This window comes from Camellia sinensis, chromosome 11, assembly GCF_055761805.1.
Source record: "Camellia sinensis isolate YWXY chromosome 11, ASM5576180v1, whole genome shotgun sequence".
Taxonomy (NCBI): domain Eukaryota; kingdom Viridiplantae; phylum Streptophyta; class Magnoliopsida; order Ericales; family Theaceae; genus Camellia; species Camellia sinensis.
Window position 1 is genome coordinate 177,966,628 of NC_138971.1, and position 20,743 is coordinate 177,987,370.

Sequence of the window (20,743 nt, forward strand, 5' to 3'; positions counted from 1 at the left end):
AAACAAGGCATTACATGGCAACTATGCTAAGCATGCATGGAGTACCAAAACCAACTTAAAATCATGTTATATTATGGATATATAAGCATGAAAAACAGCCTAAACATGCTCAACACACACTCAAGCATAGGCTCTCTTTAGAGACCAAAATATGCCCTTTTCAAGGACAACAAGGAGAGGGGGTGGCTCTCTCCTTCTTGGGACTTCAAGGCATCACCTTCACTACTGAAATCCCTTAAGATTTCAGTGGTGAAGGGACCCCAACACCAAAATCCCGGAGCTAGCACAAAAGGGTACAAAATGAGGCCTTTTAAGGCCTAAGGGTGTTCAAACTTACCCAAACCACAAAACACTCTTAATAAACAATCAAGAGTACTAAAAAACAGAACTTTTTTGTGTTATACAATAAGCACGAAAATAGCTCTAAGATAGGTAGAAAATCAATGCAAAAATGGGGAAAAAGGAGACTAGGTTCTCACCTTTGAAGACCCCTTCACAAATGGTGCTCCAATGGCCTCCTTTAGCTTGAATCCAACACCAAAACTTCAAAATCAGTCCCTTAGAACCTCAGTTCCAAGAGGAAGGTGAAAAACTATGTGTTTGTGTGCAATAGTATGGACTAAACACAATAAAACACACACAAGAGGGAAAAAGAGAGAGATAAGGTGTAACAAACCCTAACCCTAGATCTCAAACCCTAACAATGGCTGTCTAAGCTCTCAAAATATCTTAAAATGTCTAACCTCTCATGCCAAGAGACTAACCTCTCCCTTTATGGCATTTCTTGTCTTGTAAAGCTTACAAGACAAGCTTCATAAGAGGGAGATCCCTCCATACACGTGTATGGAGGGGAGCAAAAGCAAGACAGCTGTCTTAAAATATCTGCAAAAGCAGATGCACAGTAATCGGCCGGCCAAAAATGCCATCTTGGCCAAAAATAGTGCCGGCCGGCACTAAAAAGTGCTGACCGGCAACAAATAGTGCCGGCCGGCAATATACATTGCCGGTGGCAGCAAAAACCAGCCGGTGACCTCTAGCCACTGCCGGTGGTGGGTGGGGATGGTCTACAAGCCCTACCCTGCCTCTCAAAGGCAAGATGTCAGTGTTTGGTGCAAAACCAGACACTAAACGGTCGGGTTCGGAGATCCTGAGGCAAGGCGCGTGAGCCGAGGCCTCCGGGAACTCCAAACGAACACAAACATGGATAATCACCGAGTGTTCAAATGGTGACGTCCAAGTCTCGAGGACCGTCAAAAATGGGGTGTCTACAGTGACTGACTAATATGAGCTTTCCACAAAACATCATCCTAAGGTAATGTTTGGTTGATTGGAATGAATGTGGATTGGAGGCACTCTTGAGATGCAAAAGTTGTTATGGTGTCATTTTGAGTCACAAATTATTGTTCTTGACATCTTGTTTATATCGAGGTATATATATATATATCTAATATAAGAACATGGACACATTGGAGGCACTCTTGAGATGCTCTTGCTTCTAATTTCACGCTGTCCCACTAAATATTTTTGTTTCCACCCAAGCCTCATCCTAACCATATTGATATAATTGTTCATCCTAATTTGTCATATATCATTCTCCAATGGAGAGAAGACAACAACTGAGAGTGTTGCAGATGCCATTTTTGAGAATTGAGCCGAGTTGGTGCATCTTCCTTCCACCATGGATCTTCATGTGCCACTGCCATCCAACGACTGCCCAAGTTGTGATGGATCGGTAAGAGCTATTCTGGAATCATTGAAGCACATAAAATTAAGTTGCCATATTTTCCCAACCCTCCTAGTAATAGTTATTGGTGCTTCATTCTGAACACTATTGAAACATTCTCGTGCACTGAAATTTTTATTTTTTATTTTTTATTTTTATGACAATCTATTGCAGTGGGTGAACGGTATTAAGTTCCCAATCTTATAGTCCTCATTTTATCTAGCTTAGATTGCATTTCAATCTTGCCATGTCTTTTTGTGTAGGATATATCTAAAAGTTATCGATACATATTTGGTGGTAGTGCTTGACTTTGTTCATATTTCTTTTAATTTATTTTCATATCTATTAACTTTTGCTTTAGACTAACTTGTACATTTCGATGATGTCGGAGCATTAAGTTCGATTTTTGTATTATTAATGTTGCAAGGTGTGATGAAATGTACTGAATGCAAAAGATAAATTACAAATAAGGATTTCAGCGGATGATGTGAGTCTTTGCCATTTGATTGATTCTTTAGTTGATTCACTACTTGTGCATTCAAATGTGGCCAACTTGTCCCGACACTAGCACACTATTTGAACTTCTGTGCCTTAAGTATGTGAAACTAGTACACATATGAAACTGCTACATTGCTTGTCAACTTTGGAACTTAATCACATGGAATTTTTTCTCTGTTCCCTTCCTCATATTGCTTCTATTGATATTTTAACATATAAGTAGATTCATAGAGGACTTGAAATGCCTAAATTTTTACAATAGGCACTTTATATGCCCTTCTTTTTGTTCATCTCCTTGATAATCTAAATGTCATTGGAATTGTGCATTTATTTCTTCAATAATTGTGTAGGTTTTAATTAGAAATTTCATTATTTATTGTTTATTTGATGATCATTGTAACATTTTTCATCATTAAATTTCTTTCACTCCTCAAAAAACCAAGAAAGAAAAAAAAATGCTGCTTGCATGTGATGTTCTGTCAAAAAGAAAGGTCATTAATGAGACTGTTTTGGTTTTGTGCTGTTCTTGAATGAGTTAAGTGGGTTCTCTTCCTGATTCTATTTCTTCATTATTATTTAAAGGGTGGTTTGATTTTAATTATTTTGATTGGGAAATGATTATTAGGGAAACTTTGCCTAGTGGGCTATGTGGAAAATCAGGAATGAAGGTAGGTAGGTATATGTACACTTATTTTAATACACCTAATTACGAGGATGTAATTGATTCCATTTAAAGTTAGAACATCAGTTTTATGGGGTGAAGGAAAAGTTTCAGTTTACAAAATTTTTAGTTAGTGAGTTTTATGTATAATTTAAGAGGAATTAAGCGAGTTGGTAAGTGAGTATGTTTCTAGTTCAAATCTTATTCTATTTGCTTATTGGTCGATGGTGTAACTATTAAATCTCAAATTTATTATATGAAATGCGTTTAGATGAGTTCTTGATTTTAAAAAAGAAAAGAAAACTTAGGACTCTTTAAGTGTGTTATGTAAGGAATTTGTTTGGGTAGTAATTCGATGAACGTATCTTTGTATACATGTGTGTTACGTAGTGACAACAATCTTAACTTTTTATGTAATGAAAGTAATGATTGTGTAATCACATCAAATTGAGATCATTTAAAGAAATATCCAAATCATTATAAAGTAAACTGTATATATCATTAGTTCAGGATTTTATTTTGGATTTGTTAATTCTATGTGTATTTGGTTTTATAACTTTAAAATATCTGGCCACACATTGAAGATTTTCATTTTGGATTTATTGATTCTATGAATATGTCATATCTGTATGGTAATCCAAACATTTTATACTAGTAACAATCAAAGTGGTTATTTGTCACGACCCAAACCCGGCCCTATGGGTTTAGCACCGTAACCGGCCAGTAATCCGAGATTACCAAAGGCCTGCAGAACAGTAATACAGTAAAACAGAGTACAGGGCCTGGCGGAAGCCAATACAGTAAGTAAATAGTGTCCATTGAGCTGTGACAGTCTGTATGCAAAAAGGCTTTTCATACATTCACACATAAACAGTACAGAACAGTAAGTACAATATTTACATCCATTCAAACTAGGGACTCAACCCTATAGAACAGTACAGAAACATTCCGTCTGTACAAAACAGTGAAACAGTACAAAAAAGGGGGAAATTCTAAAACACCCCTAAGCCTTAACAGTAGGCTCGGAACCTCGCAGTGAGGCACAAAGGCTGGCTTGACAAAACTGGAGTAACCCTGACGCCTCTAGCTGCGGTCTGGTGCCTGTACACCTACATATATATATGAGCAGTGAGCTAAAGCCCAGTGAATAACATAAAGCGTAAAGGGGTTTAGAATGAATGTCCTTACAGTAATGAAAACAGTTCATTTCAATCAGTAATTCAGTTGCTCAGTACAGTAAACAGTCATATGTGGTACATCCATTAGCATAACAGTAACAGTAGGTCTTAAAAGACCGAACAGTAATGATGGCCATCAGTCAGTAAACAGTAGTGGTTCCACAAGGAAACCGACAGAGATCTCTGTGACAGTAACAGTAACAGTAAACCGTAGATACTAAGGATGCCACAGTACAGTTCAGAAATAAAGGACATACATTCATTCAGTAAATAATACCAGTTCAGTAAACAGTTCAGTTCAGTATTAAGAAGATAATCAGTTGAACATATCTTTACACAATTGTTACTCACAGAGTTCTGGGCTACAGTATGCTAGAGCGTGTCTCCCTAGTCGCCAACCCTACACAGTTAACAGATTGAACACACACTAAGCTACACAGTTGGGAAATCTCATAACTTAATCCCTAATTTGCCTTGGTGTGTTCTACAATGATATCCTCATCAAGATGCCTTAAACTAGGCCTAAGAATGCCTAGGATGGGATGAGGATGCAAAAATACACTTAGAAAATATTTCGTAAAGTTTTCTGAAAATAGGAGCCTCGCTCGAGCGAGACTTTCTACGCTCGAGCGTAAGTCCAAAATCAAAGGCTTCGCTCGAGCGAGTAATCCTTCGCTCGAGCGGTCTGCAAAACAGTAAAAGTACTGGATGCTGAAATTTTACGCGCGATCGACGCTCGATGGTCGCTCGAGCGGAGCCCTGGACAAAGGTGCTCGCTCGAGCGGGGAATCCTTCGCTCGAGCGAGGAAGCCAAATCTGGAATTTCCAGATCTGCCTCCCAAGCTCAAACCAAGCATTCTACCACTCCAAACTCGACCTCTTGGGCCCAAATTCTGGAAAACATAACTAAATTCAATGTAAAACAAGTTTCAAAGCTCAATTTATGAATTCAAGCCCCAAAGGTGAGTCAATTAAAGCCTCATTCAAACCCATTTTCAAAAATATGAAGAACATGCAAACATGCATGGATTTAGACCAAATCAAAACTTCACAGCTTGTTCAAATGAGCTCATTTCTTTTCAAATCAGTTGGAAACATGGTCTATAACAACAATATGAGCATGCATGCACTAATGTCCATGTAATCAACCTCAAAATGCAACAATACCAACATGCATGCAAGAAATGATCTTCAATCCATCATTTATGGACCAAATCATGACTTAGCTCTACAAATTAACATGAACCATGCAAGAACTAGTTCAATAGCATCAATAAGAAGATAAGATCCTTACCTAGAGCTTGAATTAGAAGACTAGGAGCTCAAATATGCAATCTATACTTCAATTCCTTCAATTCTCCAAGCAAAACCCAAGGTAGAATTCAATTCCTCTCACTCTCTCTCCTCTCTTCCCTCTTGGTCGGCAATGAGAAGGAAAATGGCTGAGGAAATGTTGTTCTTGGCTCAAGTATGTGTGTGAGATAGTGGCCCACTCAATGGCAAAACGGTAATTAAGTCCAACTCTTCAATTGACTTATTTTAATCTAATTTAATCACACCTAATCAGTTTTCCGATAATTATACCATAAAATCATATTAATTATGAGGGTCACGGAACATCAATCGGTTTCTAGTTCGGCCGCCGATAAGGCCTTCAATTAGCAGTTTAAACATATAAGCATGAACAGATAATCAGACAATCAAACAGATAGAATGCAATTAACTAACATATACTCAGTCAATTCAGTTTCAATTTCAGTCAGTCGGTTCAATATTTCATTCAGTTCGATTATCAGTTAGTTATCAGTCATTATCAGTTTCGTTTAACAGTAATCGGTGATTAACGGTAATCAATCGGTCATAAATCAGTAAACAGTACGAGGGTTGTTACAGTCTCCCCTCCTTATAAAGAGTTTAGTCCTCTAAACTCGAGTTACCTTCATTCTGGAAGAAAACAGGATTCAGTGGAAACAGTTTAGGATATCGTTTGGCCATGTCATCTTCCCTTTCCCAAGTGGCATACACGCCACCATGGTTTTGCCAGTCAACTTTCACTAACGGGATCTCTTTGTTCCTCAGTTTCTTGATTCGTCTGTTTACAATCTGTATAGGCCGTTCCTCGTAAGTGTAGTCATCACTCAACACCACGTGGGTAGGCTCTATTACATGGAAGGGATCCCGGATATAATCTCTTAACATAGAAATGTGGAAGACGTTATGCATATGCTCCATTTCAGGAGGGAGCGCAACTTGATACGCCACCGGATTAATTTTCTCAATAATCTCATAAGGTCCGACGTATCTTGGTGCTAACTTGCCTTTGACTCCAAAACGAGTCTGGCCTTTCATTGGTGTCACTTTCACAAAAACGTGATCACCCACTTCATACTCTCTGTCCCGTCTTCTGACATCTGCATAACTTTTCTGTCTACTCTGTGCAGTTTTTAGTCTTTCCTGTATCAGTTTCACTTTTTCAGTTGTTTCATACACAATCTCGGGTCCAAGCAAAGGCCCATCTCCAACTTCTGCCCAGCAGATTGGAGATCTACATTTTCTGCCATACAATGCCTCAAAAGGCGCCATACCTATACTCGAATGGTAGCTGTTGTTGTAGGCGAATTCAACTAATGGCAGATGACTTTCCCAGTCTCCCTGAAAATCAAGGACACACATTCTCAGTAAATCCTCCAGAGTTTGGATGGTCCTTTCTGATTGGCCATCTGTCTGAGGATGATAGGCACTACTCAGTCTCAGTTCAGTACCCAATGCAGTCTGTAGACTTTGCCAAAACCTCGATGTAAACTTCGAATCCCTGTCAGAAACAATAGACACAGGCACTCCATGCAGTCTTACAATCTCATCAATATAGATAACAGCCAATTTGTCCGCATTATAAATCGTTTTGACAGGTAAGAAGTGAGCAGATTTGGTTAGTCTATCAACAATAACCCAAATTGAATCCATACCTTTTCTGGAGCGAGGTAATCCAACGATAAAATCCATCGTGATATGCTCCCATTTCCACTCTGGTATGGGTAGGGGTTGCAATAGTCCGGCAGGTCGTTGGTGTTCAACTTTGACCTGTTGGCAATGAAGACATTTGGATACAAAATCAGCAATTTCTTTCTTCATTCCCGGCCACCAGAAATTCTGTTTCAGATCTTGGTACATTTTCGTATTCCCCGGATGGATAGACAATTTCGAATTGTGGCCTTCTTGCAGAACTCTTCTTTTCAGTTCAGTATCATTCGGTACACACAGTCTTTCTTGAAATTTCAGTACATTATTCTCACATTTGAATCCCGGTCTCGGTTTAGATTCTCTTTCTTCGATGATCTTTTTCAAGGAGTCATCCAGTTGCTGTTTCTCTTTAATCTCCTCGATCAGTGCCGGTTGAGCAGAAATAGCAGCTAAGGTTCCACCTTGTTCCCGTAAAACAATTTCAATTTCAGATTTTTCAAGGTCACAAAGAAACTCTTTCTGTCCTGTAAGCAAACATGCTAAGTTTCCAATCGATTTCCGGCTCAATGCATCGGCAACGGTATTGGCTTTTCCTGGGTGGTACAAGATCTGTAGGTCATAATCCTTTATCAGTTCTAGCCATCTCCGCTGTCTCATATTCAGTTCTTTCTGTGTGAAGAAATACTTCAAGCTCTTGTGGTCGGTATATACTTCACATGTTACCCCGTACAGGTAGTGACGCCAAATTTTCAGTGCAAATACTACTGCAGCAAGTTCCAGATCATGGGTCGGGTAATTCTTTTCATGTGGTCTCAGTTGTCGGGAAGCATAAGCTATAACCTTCCCATTCTGCATTAAAACACATCCCAAACCCTTATGAGAAGCATCACTAAACACAGTATAACCATCCGTACCTGAAGGTAAGGTCAGAACAGGTGCAGTCACTAATCGAGTTTTCAACTCCTGGAAAGCAGATTCTCTTTGGTCAGTCCAGTCAAATGATGCCCCCTTCTGAGTTAACCGAGTCAATGGTAGAGCAATTTTGGAGAAATCTTTGACAAATCTTCTGTAATATCCAGCCAATCCCAAAAAGCTTCGGACTTCAGTCACATTTGTTGGTCTAGGCCAGTTCACTACAGCTTCAATTTTCTGCGGATCAACAGAAATTCCATCTTTGCTAACAACATGCCCCAAAAACATAACATGGTCAAGCCAAAATTCACATTTAGACAGTTTAGCATACAGTTTCTGTTCCCTTAAGGTTTGTAGGGCAAGTCTCAGATGATGTTCATGCTGTTCTATACTTTTGGAGTAAATCAATATGTCATCAATAAACACTATAATGAAATCATCAAGGTATGGTTTAAAAATTCTGTTCATGAGGTCCATAAAAGCAGCTGGTGCGTTCGTGACTCCAAAAGGCATAACTAGAAATTCATAATGGCCATACCTCGTTCTAAAAGCAGTTTTATCAATGTCTTCCGGTTTAACCTTCAGTTGATGATATCCCGATCTAAGATCAATCTTGGAAAACACTTGTGCACCCTGTAACTGATCAAATAAGTCATCAATGCGTGGCAAAGGGTATTTGTTCTTTACAGTTACCTTATTCAGTTCACGGTAGTCAATGCACAGTCTCAGTGAGCCATCTTTCTTCTTTACAAACAAAACCGGTGCACCCCAGGGTGAAGTACTAGGTCTGATGAACTTTTTGTCTAACAATTCTTGCAGTTGCACTTTCAGTTCTTTCAGTTCAGTTGGAGCCATTCGGTACGGAGCTTTGGAAACTGGCTGTGTTCCGGGGATCACATCCACGGTGAATTCGATCTCTCTGTCAATCAAATCCCCTGGCAAATTTTCCGGAAAAACGTCTGGGAATTCTCCGACTATAGGAATACAATCCACATTAGTATTATCATCAATAGGCACAGTCAGTACAGAACACAGATACCCTTTACATCCCTTTCTAATCAGTTTAACAGCCTTCACAGATGAAATCAAATACGGAGGAGGTACTACTCCACTCCCATTAAACACAAATGCAGGCAGACCAGGTGGACGGAAAACAACTTGCTTGGTCACACAGTCAATAGTGGCATGATATTTTTGTAACCAATCCATCCCCAATATTACGTCAAAATGATCAATGTTCAATGGCAGTAAATCAATAAACAGATGCATATCCCCAACAATGATTTCACATGCGGGGTACATATAAGCACATGTCATAGATCCCCCTACGGGTGATGATACGGCTAGCAGATAGTTCATAGTTTCTAAGGGTCTATTCAATTTTCGTGAAAAGGCATGCGATACGTATGAATGCGTAGACCCCGAATCAATCAGTACATATGCATTTTGAGTACAGATAGAGAGAATACCTGACACAACGGTCTCGGTATTCTGCACATCTCCCGGTACTAGTGCGAACACTCGGCCTTGCCTCATAGGCTCTTTCCCGGTAGCTTTAGGGTTAGGCTTTGGTGGAGCATTTGATACTGCTGCGCTTGGTGCAGCTTTACCACTGGCTTGTGGAGCAGAGGGGCAGTCTTTAACCATGTGGCCCACCTTGCCACACCTGTAACAGGCTCCAGATATTCTGTAGCAAACCCCTTTGTGCTTCTTGCCACATTCAGAACAGGGTGGTATGAAACCACTCCCTTGGCTGGGGCTAGTTGTCAACCCCGTATTCTGTTTCTTGTTTGCTGGGTTGTGCTTGCCTTTCTTAAATTTGAAACTCTGCCTTTTTCCAGGCCATTCAGTCGTTGGTGTTTCAGATTGTTTCACTGCTGCAATGTTCGACTCGGCCATCAATGCCCGGTCGAGAACACCCACAAAAGTCGGTAATTTCAAAACATTTATCCGGTCAAGTATTGCCACATTAAGGCCACCTTCAAATTTTCTGGCCTTCTTATATTCAGTATCCACCATGTGCGGTGCATAACGGGCAAGTTCAGTAAATTTGGTTTCATATTCTGCAACGGACATTGTGCCCTGCTTCAGCTGTTCAAATTCAGTCACTTTTCTATCCCTGACACACTGAGGGAAGTACTTTTCAAAGAAGGACTCCTTGAACTGAGCCCAAGTCATAACAGTGTTTGTTTCACGGATTAACATCCACCACCTTCTAGCTTCTTCTTGTAAGGTGAAGGTAGCTAACAGTACTTTATTCGCTTCAGAACACGGAAACACTTCAAATAGTTTCTCTGTTTCCAGAACCCAAGCTTCAGCTTTTAACGGTTCAAGGCCTCCCTGAAAGGATGGCGGTTTCATTTTGCTGAACTTCTGGGTCAGAGCAATAATATCCCCATCATTCACATTAACATTAGGTTCCGGCTGTACCGGAGGAGGAGGAGGAGGAGGGGGCTGTTGGTTCTGTTGTTGTTCCAGTCTAGCAGTTATCAGTTCTATCATTCTTTCCATTCTTTCCATTCTTGCCTCAGTAGATGAGGACTCAGGTTCATTTGCATTGTCCATTTCACTATAAGCAGTTATAACAGTTTTAAACATAAGCAGTCATTTGTTTACCAGTTTAACACATTAACAGATATTCAGTCATAACATAACCACACACTTATCATGCTCATGAGATGCCCTAATCACTTTCTAGGACACCCTATAGCTCATTTGGACACGTGTGTGCGGTATAACTCGTGGTTAAGTATCGCTCTGATACCACTCTGTCACGACCCAAACCCGGCCCTATGGGTTTAGCACCGTAACCGGCCAGTAATCCGAGATTACCAAAGGCCTGCAGAACAGTAATACAGTAAAACAGAGTACAGGGCCTGGCGGAAGCCAATACAGTAAGTAAATAGTGTCCATTGAGCTGTGACAGTCTGTATGCAAAAAGGCTTTTCATACATTCACACATAAACAGTACAGAACAGTAAGTACAATATTTACATCCATTCAAACTAGGGACTCAACCCTATAGAACAGTACAGAAACATTCCGTCTGTACAAAACAGTGAAACAGTACAAAAAATGGGGAAATTCTAAAACACCCCTAAGCCTTAACAGTAGGCTCGGAACCTCGCAGTGAGGCACAAAGGCTGGCTTGACAAAACTGGAGTAACCCTGACGCCTCTAGCTGCGGTCTGGTGCCTGTACACCTACATATATATATGAGCAGTGAGCTAAAGCCCAGTGAATAACATAAAGCGTAAAGGGGTTTAGAATGAATGTCCTTACAGTAATGAAAACAGTTCATTTCAATCAGTAATTCAGTTGCTCAGTACAGTAAACAGTCATATGTGGTACATCCATTAGCATAACAGTAACAGTAGGTCTTAAAAGACCGAACAGTAATGATGGCCATCAGTCAGTAAACAGTAGTGGTTCCACAAGGAAACCGACAGAGATCTCTGTGACAGTAACAGTAACAGTAAACCGTAGATACTAAGGATGCCACAGTACAGTTCAGAAATAAAGGACATACATTCATTCAGTAAATAATACCAGTTCAGTAAACAGTTCAGTTCAGTATTAAGAAGATAATCAGTTGAACATATCTTTACACAATTGTTACTCACAGAGTTCTGGGCTACAGTATGCTAGAGCGTGTCTCCCTAGTCGCCAACCCTACACAGTTAACAGATTGAACACACACTAAGCTACACAGTTGGGAAATCTCATAACTTAATCCCTAATTTGCCTTGGTGTGTTCTACAATGATATCCTCATCAAGATGCCTTAAACTAGGCCTAAGAATGCCTAGGATGGGATGAGGATGCAAAAATACACTTAGAAAATATTTCGTAAAGTTTGCTGAAAATAGGAGCCTCGCTCGAGCGAGACTTTCTACGCTCGAGCGTAAGTCCAAAATCAAAGGCTTCGCTCGAGCGAGTAATCCTTCGCTCGAGCGGTCTGCAAAACAGTAAAAGTACTGGATGCTGAAATTTTACGCGCGATCGACGCTCGATGGTCGCTCGAGCGGAGCCCTGGACAAAGGTGCTCGCTCGAGCGGGGAATCCTTCGCTCGAGCGAGGAAGCCAAATATGGAATTTCCAGATCTGCCTCCCAAGCTCAAACCAAGCATTCTACCACTCCAAACTCGACCTCTTGGGCCCAAATTCTGGAAAACATAACTAAATTCAATGTAAAACAAGTTTCAAAGCTCAATTTATGAATTCAAGCCCCAAAGGTGAGTCAATTAAAGCCTCATTCAAACCCATTTTCAAAAATATGAAGAACATGCAAACATGCATGGATTTAGACCAAATCAAAACTTCACAGCTTGTTCAAATGAGCTCATTTCTTTTCAAATCAGTTGGAAACATGGTCTATAACAACAATATGAGCATGCATGCACTAATGTCCATGTAATCAACCTCAAAATGCAACAATACCAACATGCATGCAAGAAATGATCTTCAATCCATCATTTATGGACCAAATCATGACTTAGCTCTACAAATTAACATGAACCATGCAAGAACTAGTTCAATAGCATCAATAAGAAGATAAGATCCTTACCTAGAGCTTGAATTAGAAGACTAGGAGCTCAAATATGCAATCTATACTTCAATTCCTTCAATTCTCCAAGCAAAACCCAAGGTAGAATTCAATTCCTCTCACTCTCTCTCCTCTCTTCCCTCTTGGTCGGCAATGAGAAGGAAAATGGCTGAGGAAATGTTGTTCTTGGCTCAAGTATGTGTGTGAGATAGTGGCCCACTCAATGGCAAAACGGTAATTAAGTCCAACTCTTCAATTGGCTTATTTTAATCTAATTTAATCACACCTAATCAGTTTTCCGATAATTATACCATAAAATCATATTAATTATGAGGGTCACGGAACATCAATCGGTTTCTAGTTCGGCCGCCGATAAGGCCTTCAATTAGCAGTTTAAACATATAAGCATGAACAGATAATCAGACAATCAAACAGATAGAATGCAATTAACTAACATATACTCAGTCAATTCAGTTTCAATTTCAGTCAGTCGGTTCAGTATTTCATTCAGTTCGATTATCAGTTAGTTATCAGTCATTATCAGTTTCGTTTAACAGTAATCGGTGATTAACGGTAATCAATCGGTCATAAATCAGTAAACAGTACGAGGGTTGTTACATTATTCTTTTTCTATTGATACAGGAGATGAAGAGTTAGTGTAATGAGAAAAGATCCGAGTTTATCTCTTGTAAGACTAGAACAGTCTTTACAAATAGTAAGTTTATTTATATGCTTCTAGCGGTTTTTGAATTAATTTGTGTTTTCATTTTTCAGGTCAGAAATTTGTTGAGAGATGCAAAATATGGTCAAAGAATTCAAGAACTTAGTTTTTCAAGTTTTTTTCATTTTTTAATATATGTAAGCACAATTTAAAACTTTTTATTTAATTCTTTTGTATATACTTTTGAACATTTAACTTTCATTTATGAAATATATGACGTTATTCCATTTAATACGTGGTTGTGATTCAAAGTATAGTATATACTGTGAATTACATTCTTGAAATGCGCATACAAAAATAATATTGATTATTCTTCAAATATGTTGAACATTTTCTTTTATCACACGCATTAACTGTGATGAGAAATACATATAACGTGTGATGTTATCTCATTATTAATCATAGGTTTTATTAGTTATTAATTAAACTTAAAATCTGTGATCTAAATGTTTATTATCACAGGTTTTATTAGTAATTAATCATACTTAAAAGATGTGATCCAAATGTTATTAATCACATTTAAAAGATGAGATCTAAATGTTTATTATCACATGTTTTATTAGTTATTAATCACACTTAAAAAGATGTAATCTAAATGTTTATTATCACAAGTTTATTAGTTTTTAATCACATTTAAAAGATGTGATCTAAATGTTATTAATCACACTTAAAACGTGTGATTAAAAATGACCTTTTTTAATTACACCCCCAAAGATCACACTTTGACAAAACTTAAAAAATGTGATTAAATAACATAGATCACACAAAAAAAATGTGATCTTTATCTGTTTTTGTAATAGTGAATCGTGGTGTGTGTAAAATGAGGCATGTAGGCGGAATGAATCCAATGAATGGTAGGTGATGTGTATAAAATGAATGGTAGGTGGTTGAAACGTATGTCACCTCTATAGTATGCCATGAATGTAGGTGGAATGCATTATATGCACAAATAATGCATGTCATCGATAGATGAATGGCACAAATAATGCACACTAATAAATTCGTATACTGAATAAAATCACGTGGAACATCAATAAATATGAATTGTGAAGAAATTTATGTAGTATTATCATTTGTAACTGATTAAGACATGTTCATATAAATATGTGGTATTATCATTACTGAATTGAACAGAATACTGAATTGAATAAATTTAAGACATGATTATTAAATTATCATTTAAAACATCATTATTAAATGTGCATAAATGGATGTGATATTATCATTTGTGGCACAAATTTAACACAGAATTTAAGACATGATTATTAAATTTATGTGGTATTATCATTTGTAACTGATTAAGACATGATTATTATCATTTGTAGTTCTCATGAATTGAACACAAAACAATTCTGAATATTAAAGATTGGATCATCACAACAGCACATCATCACATAACTTCTAAACTACTTGGTTAATATAGTGCATCATAATGAAGATTACAAACAAGACAACCTTCCATTCCAAAACTATAAACAAAATTACATGTATTGATGTGGTGAATTTAGTTTTCACCATGAAGATGCCACATATGTTCTACTAAATCATTACGGAGGGCATGATATGCATCCTTATCTCTAATACTTAAATGACGAGACAAAAATGATTGGAAGTCATTGGTAGGAGTAGAGGAAATTTGCACTGGTGTGTTGGTTGATGAAATTTCATAATCGAAATCAAGGTGCTCCTCCCTCTTATCTTCGACAATCATACTATGTAATATAATGCAACTCTTCATTATGTTGGCAAGCATTTTTGGATCCCAAAAACGTATAATATCACCTATAATTGCGAATCGAGATTGAAGGACTCCGAATGCCCGCTCTACATCTTTCCTGGCAGACTCTTGCATCATTGCAAAATGTTGTCTCTTTGCTCCTTAGGGAGAAGAAATTGTTTGAACTAGTGTTGCCCATTGAGGGTATATACCATCAGCAAGGTAATAACCCATATCGTAACTATGTCCATTAATAGTGTAATGGACAGGGGGAGCTTTACCTTGCGCAAGATCAGAAAACAAAGGCGATCGGTCCAACACATTCAAGTCATTGTGTGAGCCAAGCATTCCAAAAAATGCATGCCAAATCTATAAGTCATAAGATGCTACTGCTTCAAGAATAATGGTTGGTTTTTTTTGATGACCTATGTATTGACCTTGCCATGCCTTTGGATAATTTTTCCACTCCCAATGCATGCAATCTAAACTTCCCAACATACCCGAAAACCCCTGAACCTCCCCAATAGCAAGTAATCTAGCAATGTCATTGGTGTCGGAGATCTCAGATATTCTAGTCCAAAGATTTCAATCACTGAATTACAAAATTGTTGCAAACTTTGAATTGCAGTGCTTTCCCTAATATGTATATAATCATCAACTGCATCTACTGCGACACCATATGACAATATTCTCATCGCTGAAGTCATTTTTTGAAGGGGAGATAATCCAACTACATGAGCTGCATTTTGTTTTTGAACAAAATATGAATTGTGTGCTTTGATTGCATTCAAAATTCGCAGATACAAAGGACGACGCAATTGAAAACGTCTTCGAAATATTGTAGGTGAATACACTGGATTTACAGCAAAATAATCTGCAAACAATCTGTCATGACCCTGCTTTCTATCTCTGCGTATATACTTATGGCCTACAACAGAACCGCCTATTTTCTTTGAGCTATCATTTGACTTAAGAATTTGAAGCATACTAGCATTATTCTTCTCATAAGCCTCTAAAAGTGTGACCATACATTCATCATTAGATTCATCACCAGAAGAGGAGGAAGAAGAGGAGGATGAAAATGAAGTCAATATCATGGATTTGAAGGTATTCATTATGCTCTGTTTTGTTTCAGTTATGATCGTATCAGTTATCTGGAGTTGTCTGGCATATGGATAATGTGTTTATATGAGATTTTAGAAGCAAATCATTGTTAGAGGTAAACCAAAACGACATATATGTAATGGAGGGAATAAGAAATAGGAAAAGAATTGGGAACAGAAATGAAGGGAAACCAAAAATAAAAAATAAAAAAAAATAATGGCCTTACCGGTCGACCCGCCGGTTGACCAACCGGTTGCCCCTCCCCCTTTTGATGCTCACTGTTGGAGCCAGTGGTATCAAATTGAGAAAATTAATTTTTTTTAACTCAAATTTGATGAAAAATTTGGTTAAGTGTTGCAAATGCTCTTAGTATATTAATTGATATAGTAATTAGTATGTGTAGTTATTGCATTTATTGAAAATGCAATAAATGTACCATACTAAAGAATTTTCACTTTTTTTTATGGGCCAAAATATCCTCTCTCGTTTTTTTTTTTTTTTTTTTTTTTTTTTGCAATTCCCTGAATGTTTCTTTTTTATTTTATTATATTATTATTTATGTTTCTAATTCTTTCATCATTCATCTGAATGTTTCATTTTCATTTCATTTTATTATTATTTACTTTTCTAACTCTTTCATCATTCATCTGTTCTTACTAATGAATTTTTTTATTAAATCTTTTATAAAATGCATATTTTTACTTATTGCAAGATGACTAGGTGTGTTTTTCTCAGCTCATTTAAAAAAGTGAAATAGAAAAAATAAATTTAAAAAAATAATAATAATGTAAAACATACAAAAATGTTTGAAAAAAAAAAAGAAGAAGAAAAAAAAGGAGAGAGAGGATATTTTGGTCTTATTAAAGTGGGGAAAATTTTTTGGTTAGTACATTAATAACATTTGCTACATTAATCTCATTTAATGCATTGTTGACACTTGTTAACAAAATGAATAATGTTATATGTATTAATTAATTACCGTAACAAAATCGGTAGTGCTACATATACCAATTGATATCAATTAGTATACCAATATATATTATGACATTATTATTTTAAAATTATGATTATACCCATTATACAAGTTACAAATATTCAAAATATTTAAAATTATGTCACATCATATATTAGTATACTAATTGATATACCAATTGGTGCATATAGTATTATTCTAACAAAATTGATTTTAGGAAAATACCACATCAGTGGATATTTGAAAAATTAATTGTAAATCAGTGAGAAACTGTATAAATATTAATAATTAAATTTATATACTTTTTCATGGGTTTGTATTTTTTTTCCTGCATTCCACTGGGGTGTAATTACCCCTTGATTTTATGGATGCAAAATATTAGAAACTCAAAATATTTTATCAAAATGCTCACATGGCTATAAGTCCCACATTCATGTGAGTGTTTGATTAAAATTTTAGTAGAATTTTTGATATCCTAACATTGCTCTTTACGGATTGATGATGTAAATTTCTATTTTATTTTATAGTTTTTCGAGGGTCTTTAATGCAAAACATTTTTAACAATACCCATGTGGAATGCACATCAATATTAATGCCTGGTAAAAATTTTGGTGAAAATTTTAAAATTTCTTACATAATAAGTTCTAATTTTCTAAATTCAATTTTTTTTTAAAATTAAATTTTTTATTTATTTTGTTTTTTGTTTTTTGTGAATTTTTTAAATATTTTAAATTTTTTTTTTTTTACATTTTAAATGCACCTAATCTAAATGTAGCTAAAAAGTAAAATTTTTGTAAAAAAATATTTTAAAAAATTAATAAATACACAATAATACAAAAATATACTAATTTTTATTTTATTTTTTTGTATTTTTTATATTTAGTGAATTTTGAAAAAAAATACAAATATTATACTTTTTAATTATATTTATATTAAGTGAATTTAAAAAATAAAAAACTATTAAAAATATTAAAAAATTACTGAAACAAAAAAATTAACTTTCAAAAAAGTAAATTTAAAAAATTGGAACCAATGAAGTTCTTTTTCTCTGGGAGTTCTCTCCCAACCAAGTTGTTTACCAATGAACACACCAAATTGTTTACCAGTGAACGCATAGATGATCGGACTTGGGGTCACTGCTGTGATAAACGCACAGTAGTGACTGTTGTGTTTCATTTTGTGATGCATTATGGGTTTATTTTTATGATTTGAACCGTTCATTTTGTAAGATTTGTTGAGTACTTCAAGCCTACCAAAAATCATATTAATCGGATATCAACAACTATATGATCGAATTGCATATTTTTATACTATTTTTCAAAAGAAAAACTTCTTGTTTGTTTTTTTGGTTATCAATCATATAATTATTGGTATCCGATTAATATGATTTTTGGTAGGCTTGAAGTACTCAATAAATCCTACAAAATGACGGTTCAGATCATAAAAATAATCTCATAATGTATCACAAAATGAAGCACAACAGTCACTGCTGTGTCTTTACCACAGCAGTGACCCAAATTCCTAGATGATCTACAGGAAAATACCACGTGATGTGGGAGAGCTGCCACTCCACGAATGTTGATTAATGCTATGGGCCTGACTAGGGATAGTTATTTTCCCCCATTCCGCTCTGTACCCCGTATCCCCTATATCATGACCTGTATGAAGCTGCTACTCCACCAATGTTGATTAATGCTATGGACCTGACTAGGGATAGTTATTTTCCCCCATTCCGCTCCATACCGTATTCCCTATCTTGACCTGTATCAATTTTTCCCATCCCGATTAATAAATGGGGGTGGCGGCAGGTTTTACTTCCCCCATCTTTTCGGATTATATTTATTACTCCCTCCGTCTCATAATATTAGTCCCTTATTTCATTTTTTATTGTCCCAAAATATTAGTCCCTCTTCAAAAATCAAGTACAAAATAATATAAATTTCCCATTTTGCCCTTCTTTTAAATTCATAAATAATATAAAAAGTACAATTATGACATTGATATTCTCAAAAAAGTGTACTATCAAAGGGTAATTTTGGAAAATCAACTTTTTAAAAGTACAATAATTGTACTATAAAAAAAAGTTGGATTCCCCAAAAGGGACCATTATTTTGGGACGGAGGGAGTAAATATGTTTTTATATATAATATATAATTTTTTTTTATTTTTTATTTTAATAAATTTAAAATACTAAAACATTATACTTAATATTATTTTTTATTTATTTATTTTCTATCTTATATAATATAATTTTCATTTAGTATAAATTATCATTCATTATATGTTATATTATCTATAATTTTTATTCATATTTTTATTTTTCACCTTAAAATATCAACCCACCTCCAGCCCTATTACTGTTACTCCCGATTTGTGTTACCCCCGATATGATACGAGGCAGGAACGAGAACGAAAGCGAGAACGAATTTCTATAAACTCATCCCAAACCTTACCCATAACCATCCCTAGACCTAACAATCTATATGACTATGCTAATGAGGGCTCATTAGGTACTTGATAAGATGTATTTTTATTATCTCAAAATATTATCTCTTATTTTATTTATTATTGTTTCAAAATATTAGTTTATTTTCAAAAATCAATGATTAAAATTATATAAATTTTTTATTTTGCCTTTCTCTTAAATTTATATACAAAAGTACAATTATGACAATTGATATTCTTAAAAAAAAAAAATCAAAGTATAGTTTTGAAAAATTAATATTTTTGAAGTGTAATATTTTTTATTTTTAATCTATTAATTAAAATAAATATATTCATTAGCTTTTTATTATTTAATAAGTTTCGAGATTTATTAAATAAAATAAGGTATTATTAATTGTTTCTTATCAAGTGTCATTTAAATACTTGTTAGCATGACTTATATTATAAATTTATAAAAAAATAAAATAAAATAAAATTATAACTTTCATTATTAATATTTATAAAATTTAGGGTGATGCACACTAAATTAATAAATTATACACTGTTTAGTCTAAAAGTTTTTTTATAGACTGAAAGTTCCCATTATAGGGAAATTGACCATAGAGGGCATATACATCAAACATCATCATCATTAAAACAACATCATCATTATCAAAACAACATCAAACATCATCATCAAAACAACATCAAGCATTACAACATCATCATCAAATAACATCAAATATCACAACATCATCATCAAACAACATCAAACATCGTCATCAAAATAACATCAAACATCACAAACATCATCATCAAAACAACATCAAACATCACAACATCATCATCAAATATCATCATCATCAACATCAAACGTCATCACATCATCAACAACACAACAACACAACATCAAACATCACAACAACATCATTCATCACAACAACATCATTGGATACAATATTAATACACTAATTAATGGATATAATACCACGCTTCAACCATTGGATTGAATCTATCAAAATGTCCACACACAATCAATTCTCATTAAACCTAATTCACACCCTCAATCTACTTCATTTCATTTATCGTCTGTTGCTCTTCGCCTCCCTGATCGGCGTCACTAGCCTTGCTGCCACCGCGCCGCCGCCGCTCTTCGCTCGTCGCCAGTGCTGCTCTTCGCTTGTGGTACGTAGCTCTCTCTCTCTCTCTTTGTTCTTTCTCTTTGCTCTGTCTCCATTCCTTAATGCTCCACAAATTTCTCTTTCTGTTTGCTCCATTCCTTAGGGTTAGAAACAACGCCAAAAGCTTTGTAGTTGTCGAGAACAC

General features: G+C 35.8%; 2 protein-coding genes and 1 long non-coding RNA gene across 3 annotated transcripts; 1 reads left to right on the forward strand and 2 right to left on the reverse strand.

Annotated features, from left to right (window-relative positions):
• Nucleotides 1-1,276: 1,276 nt before the first annotated feature.
• Nucleotides 1,277-13,431, forward strand: LOC145803028 (uncharacterized). The gene is made up of 2 exons (XR_014345088.1): nt 1,277-2,210; nt 13,121-13,431. It is a non-coding gene; the product is annotated as an uncharacterized LOC145803028 (long non-coding RNA).
• A 1,272-nt stretch (nt 13,432-14,703) lies between these two features.
• Nucleotides 14,704-15,051, reverse strand: LOC114288272 (uncharacterized). The gene has a single exon (XM_082895710.1). It carries the CDS (start codon nt 15,049-15,051, stop codon nt 14,704-14,706), a length of 348 nt encoding a protein of 115 aa, XP_082751836.1.
• Nucleotides 15,052-15,398: 347 nt separating this feature from the next.
• Nucleotides 15,399-16,031, reverse strand: LOC145802897 (uncharacterized). The gene has a single exon (XM_082895711.1). The coding sequence runs from the start codon at nt 16,029-16,031 to the stop codon at nt 15,399-15,401; it is 633 nt and encodes a 210-aa protein (XP_082751837.1).
• Nucleotides 16,032-20,743: the final 4,712 nt, after the last annotated feature.

Coding starts and splice junctions, on each gene's coding strand:
- LOC114288272 (XM_082895710.1), bottom strand. CDS start 15,051: ATGCAAGAGTCTGCCAGGAAAGATGTAGAGCGGGCATTCGGAGTCCTT.
- LOC145802897 (XM_082895711.1), bottom strand. CDS start 16,031: ATGAATACCTTCAAATCCATGATATTGACTTCATTTTCATCCTCCTCT.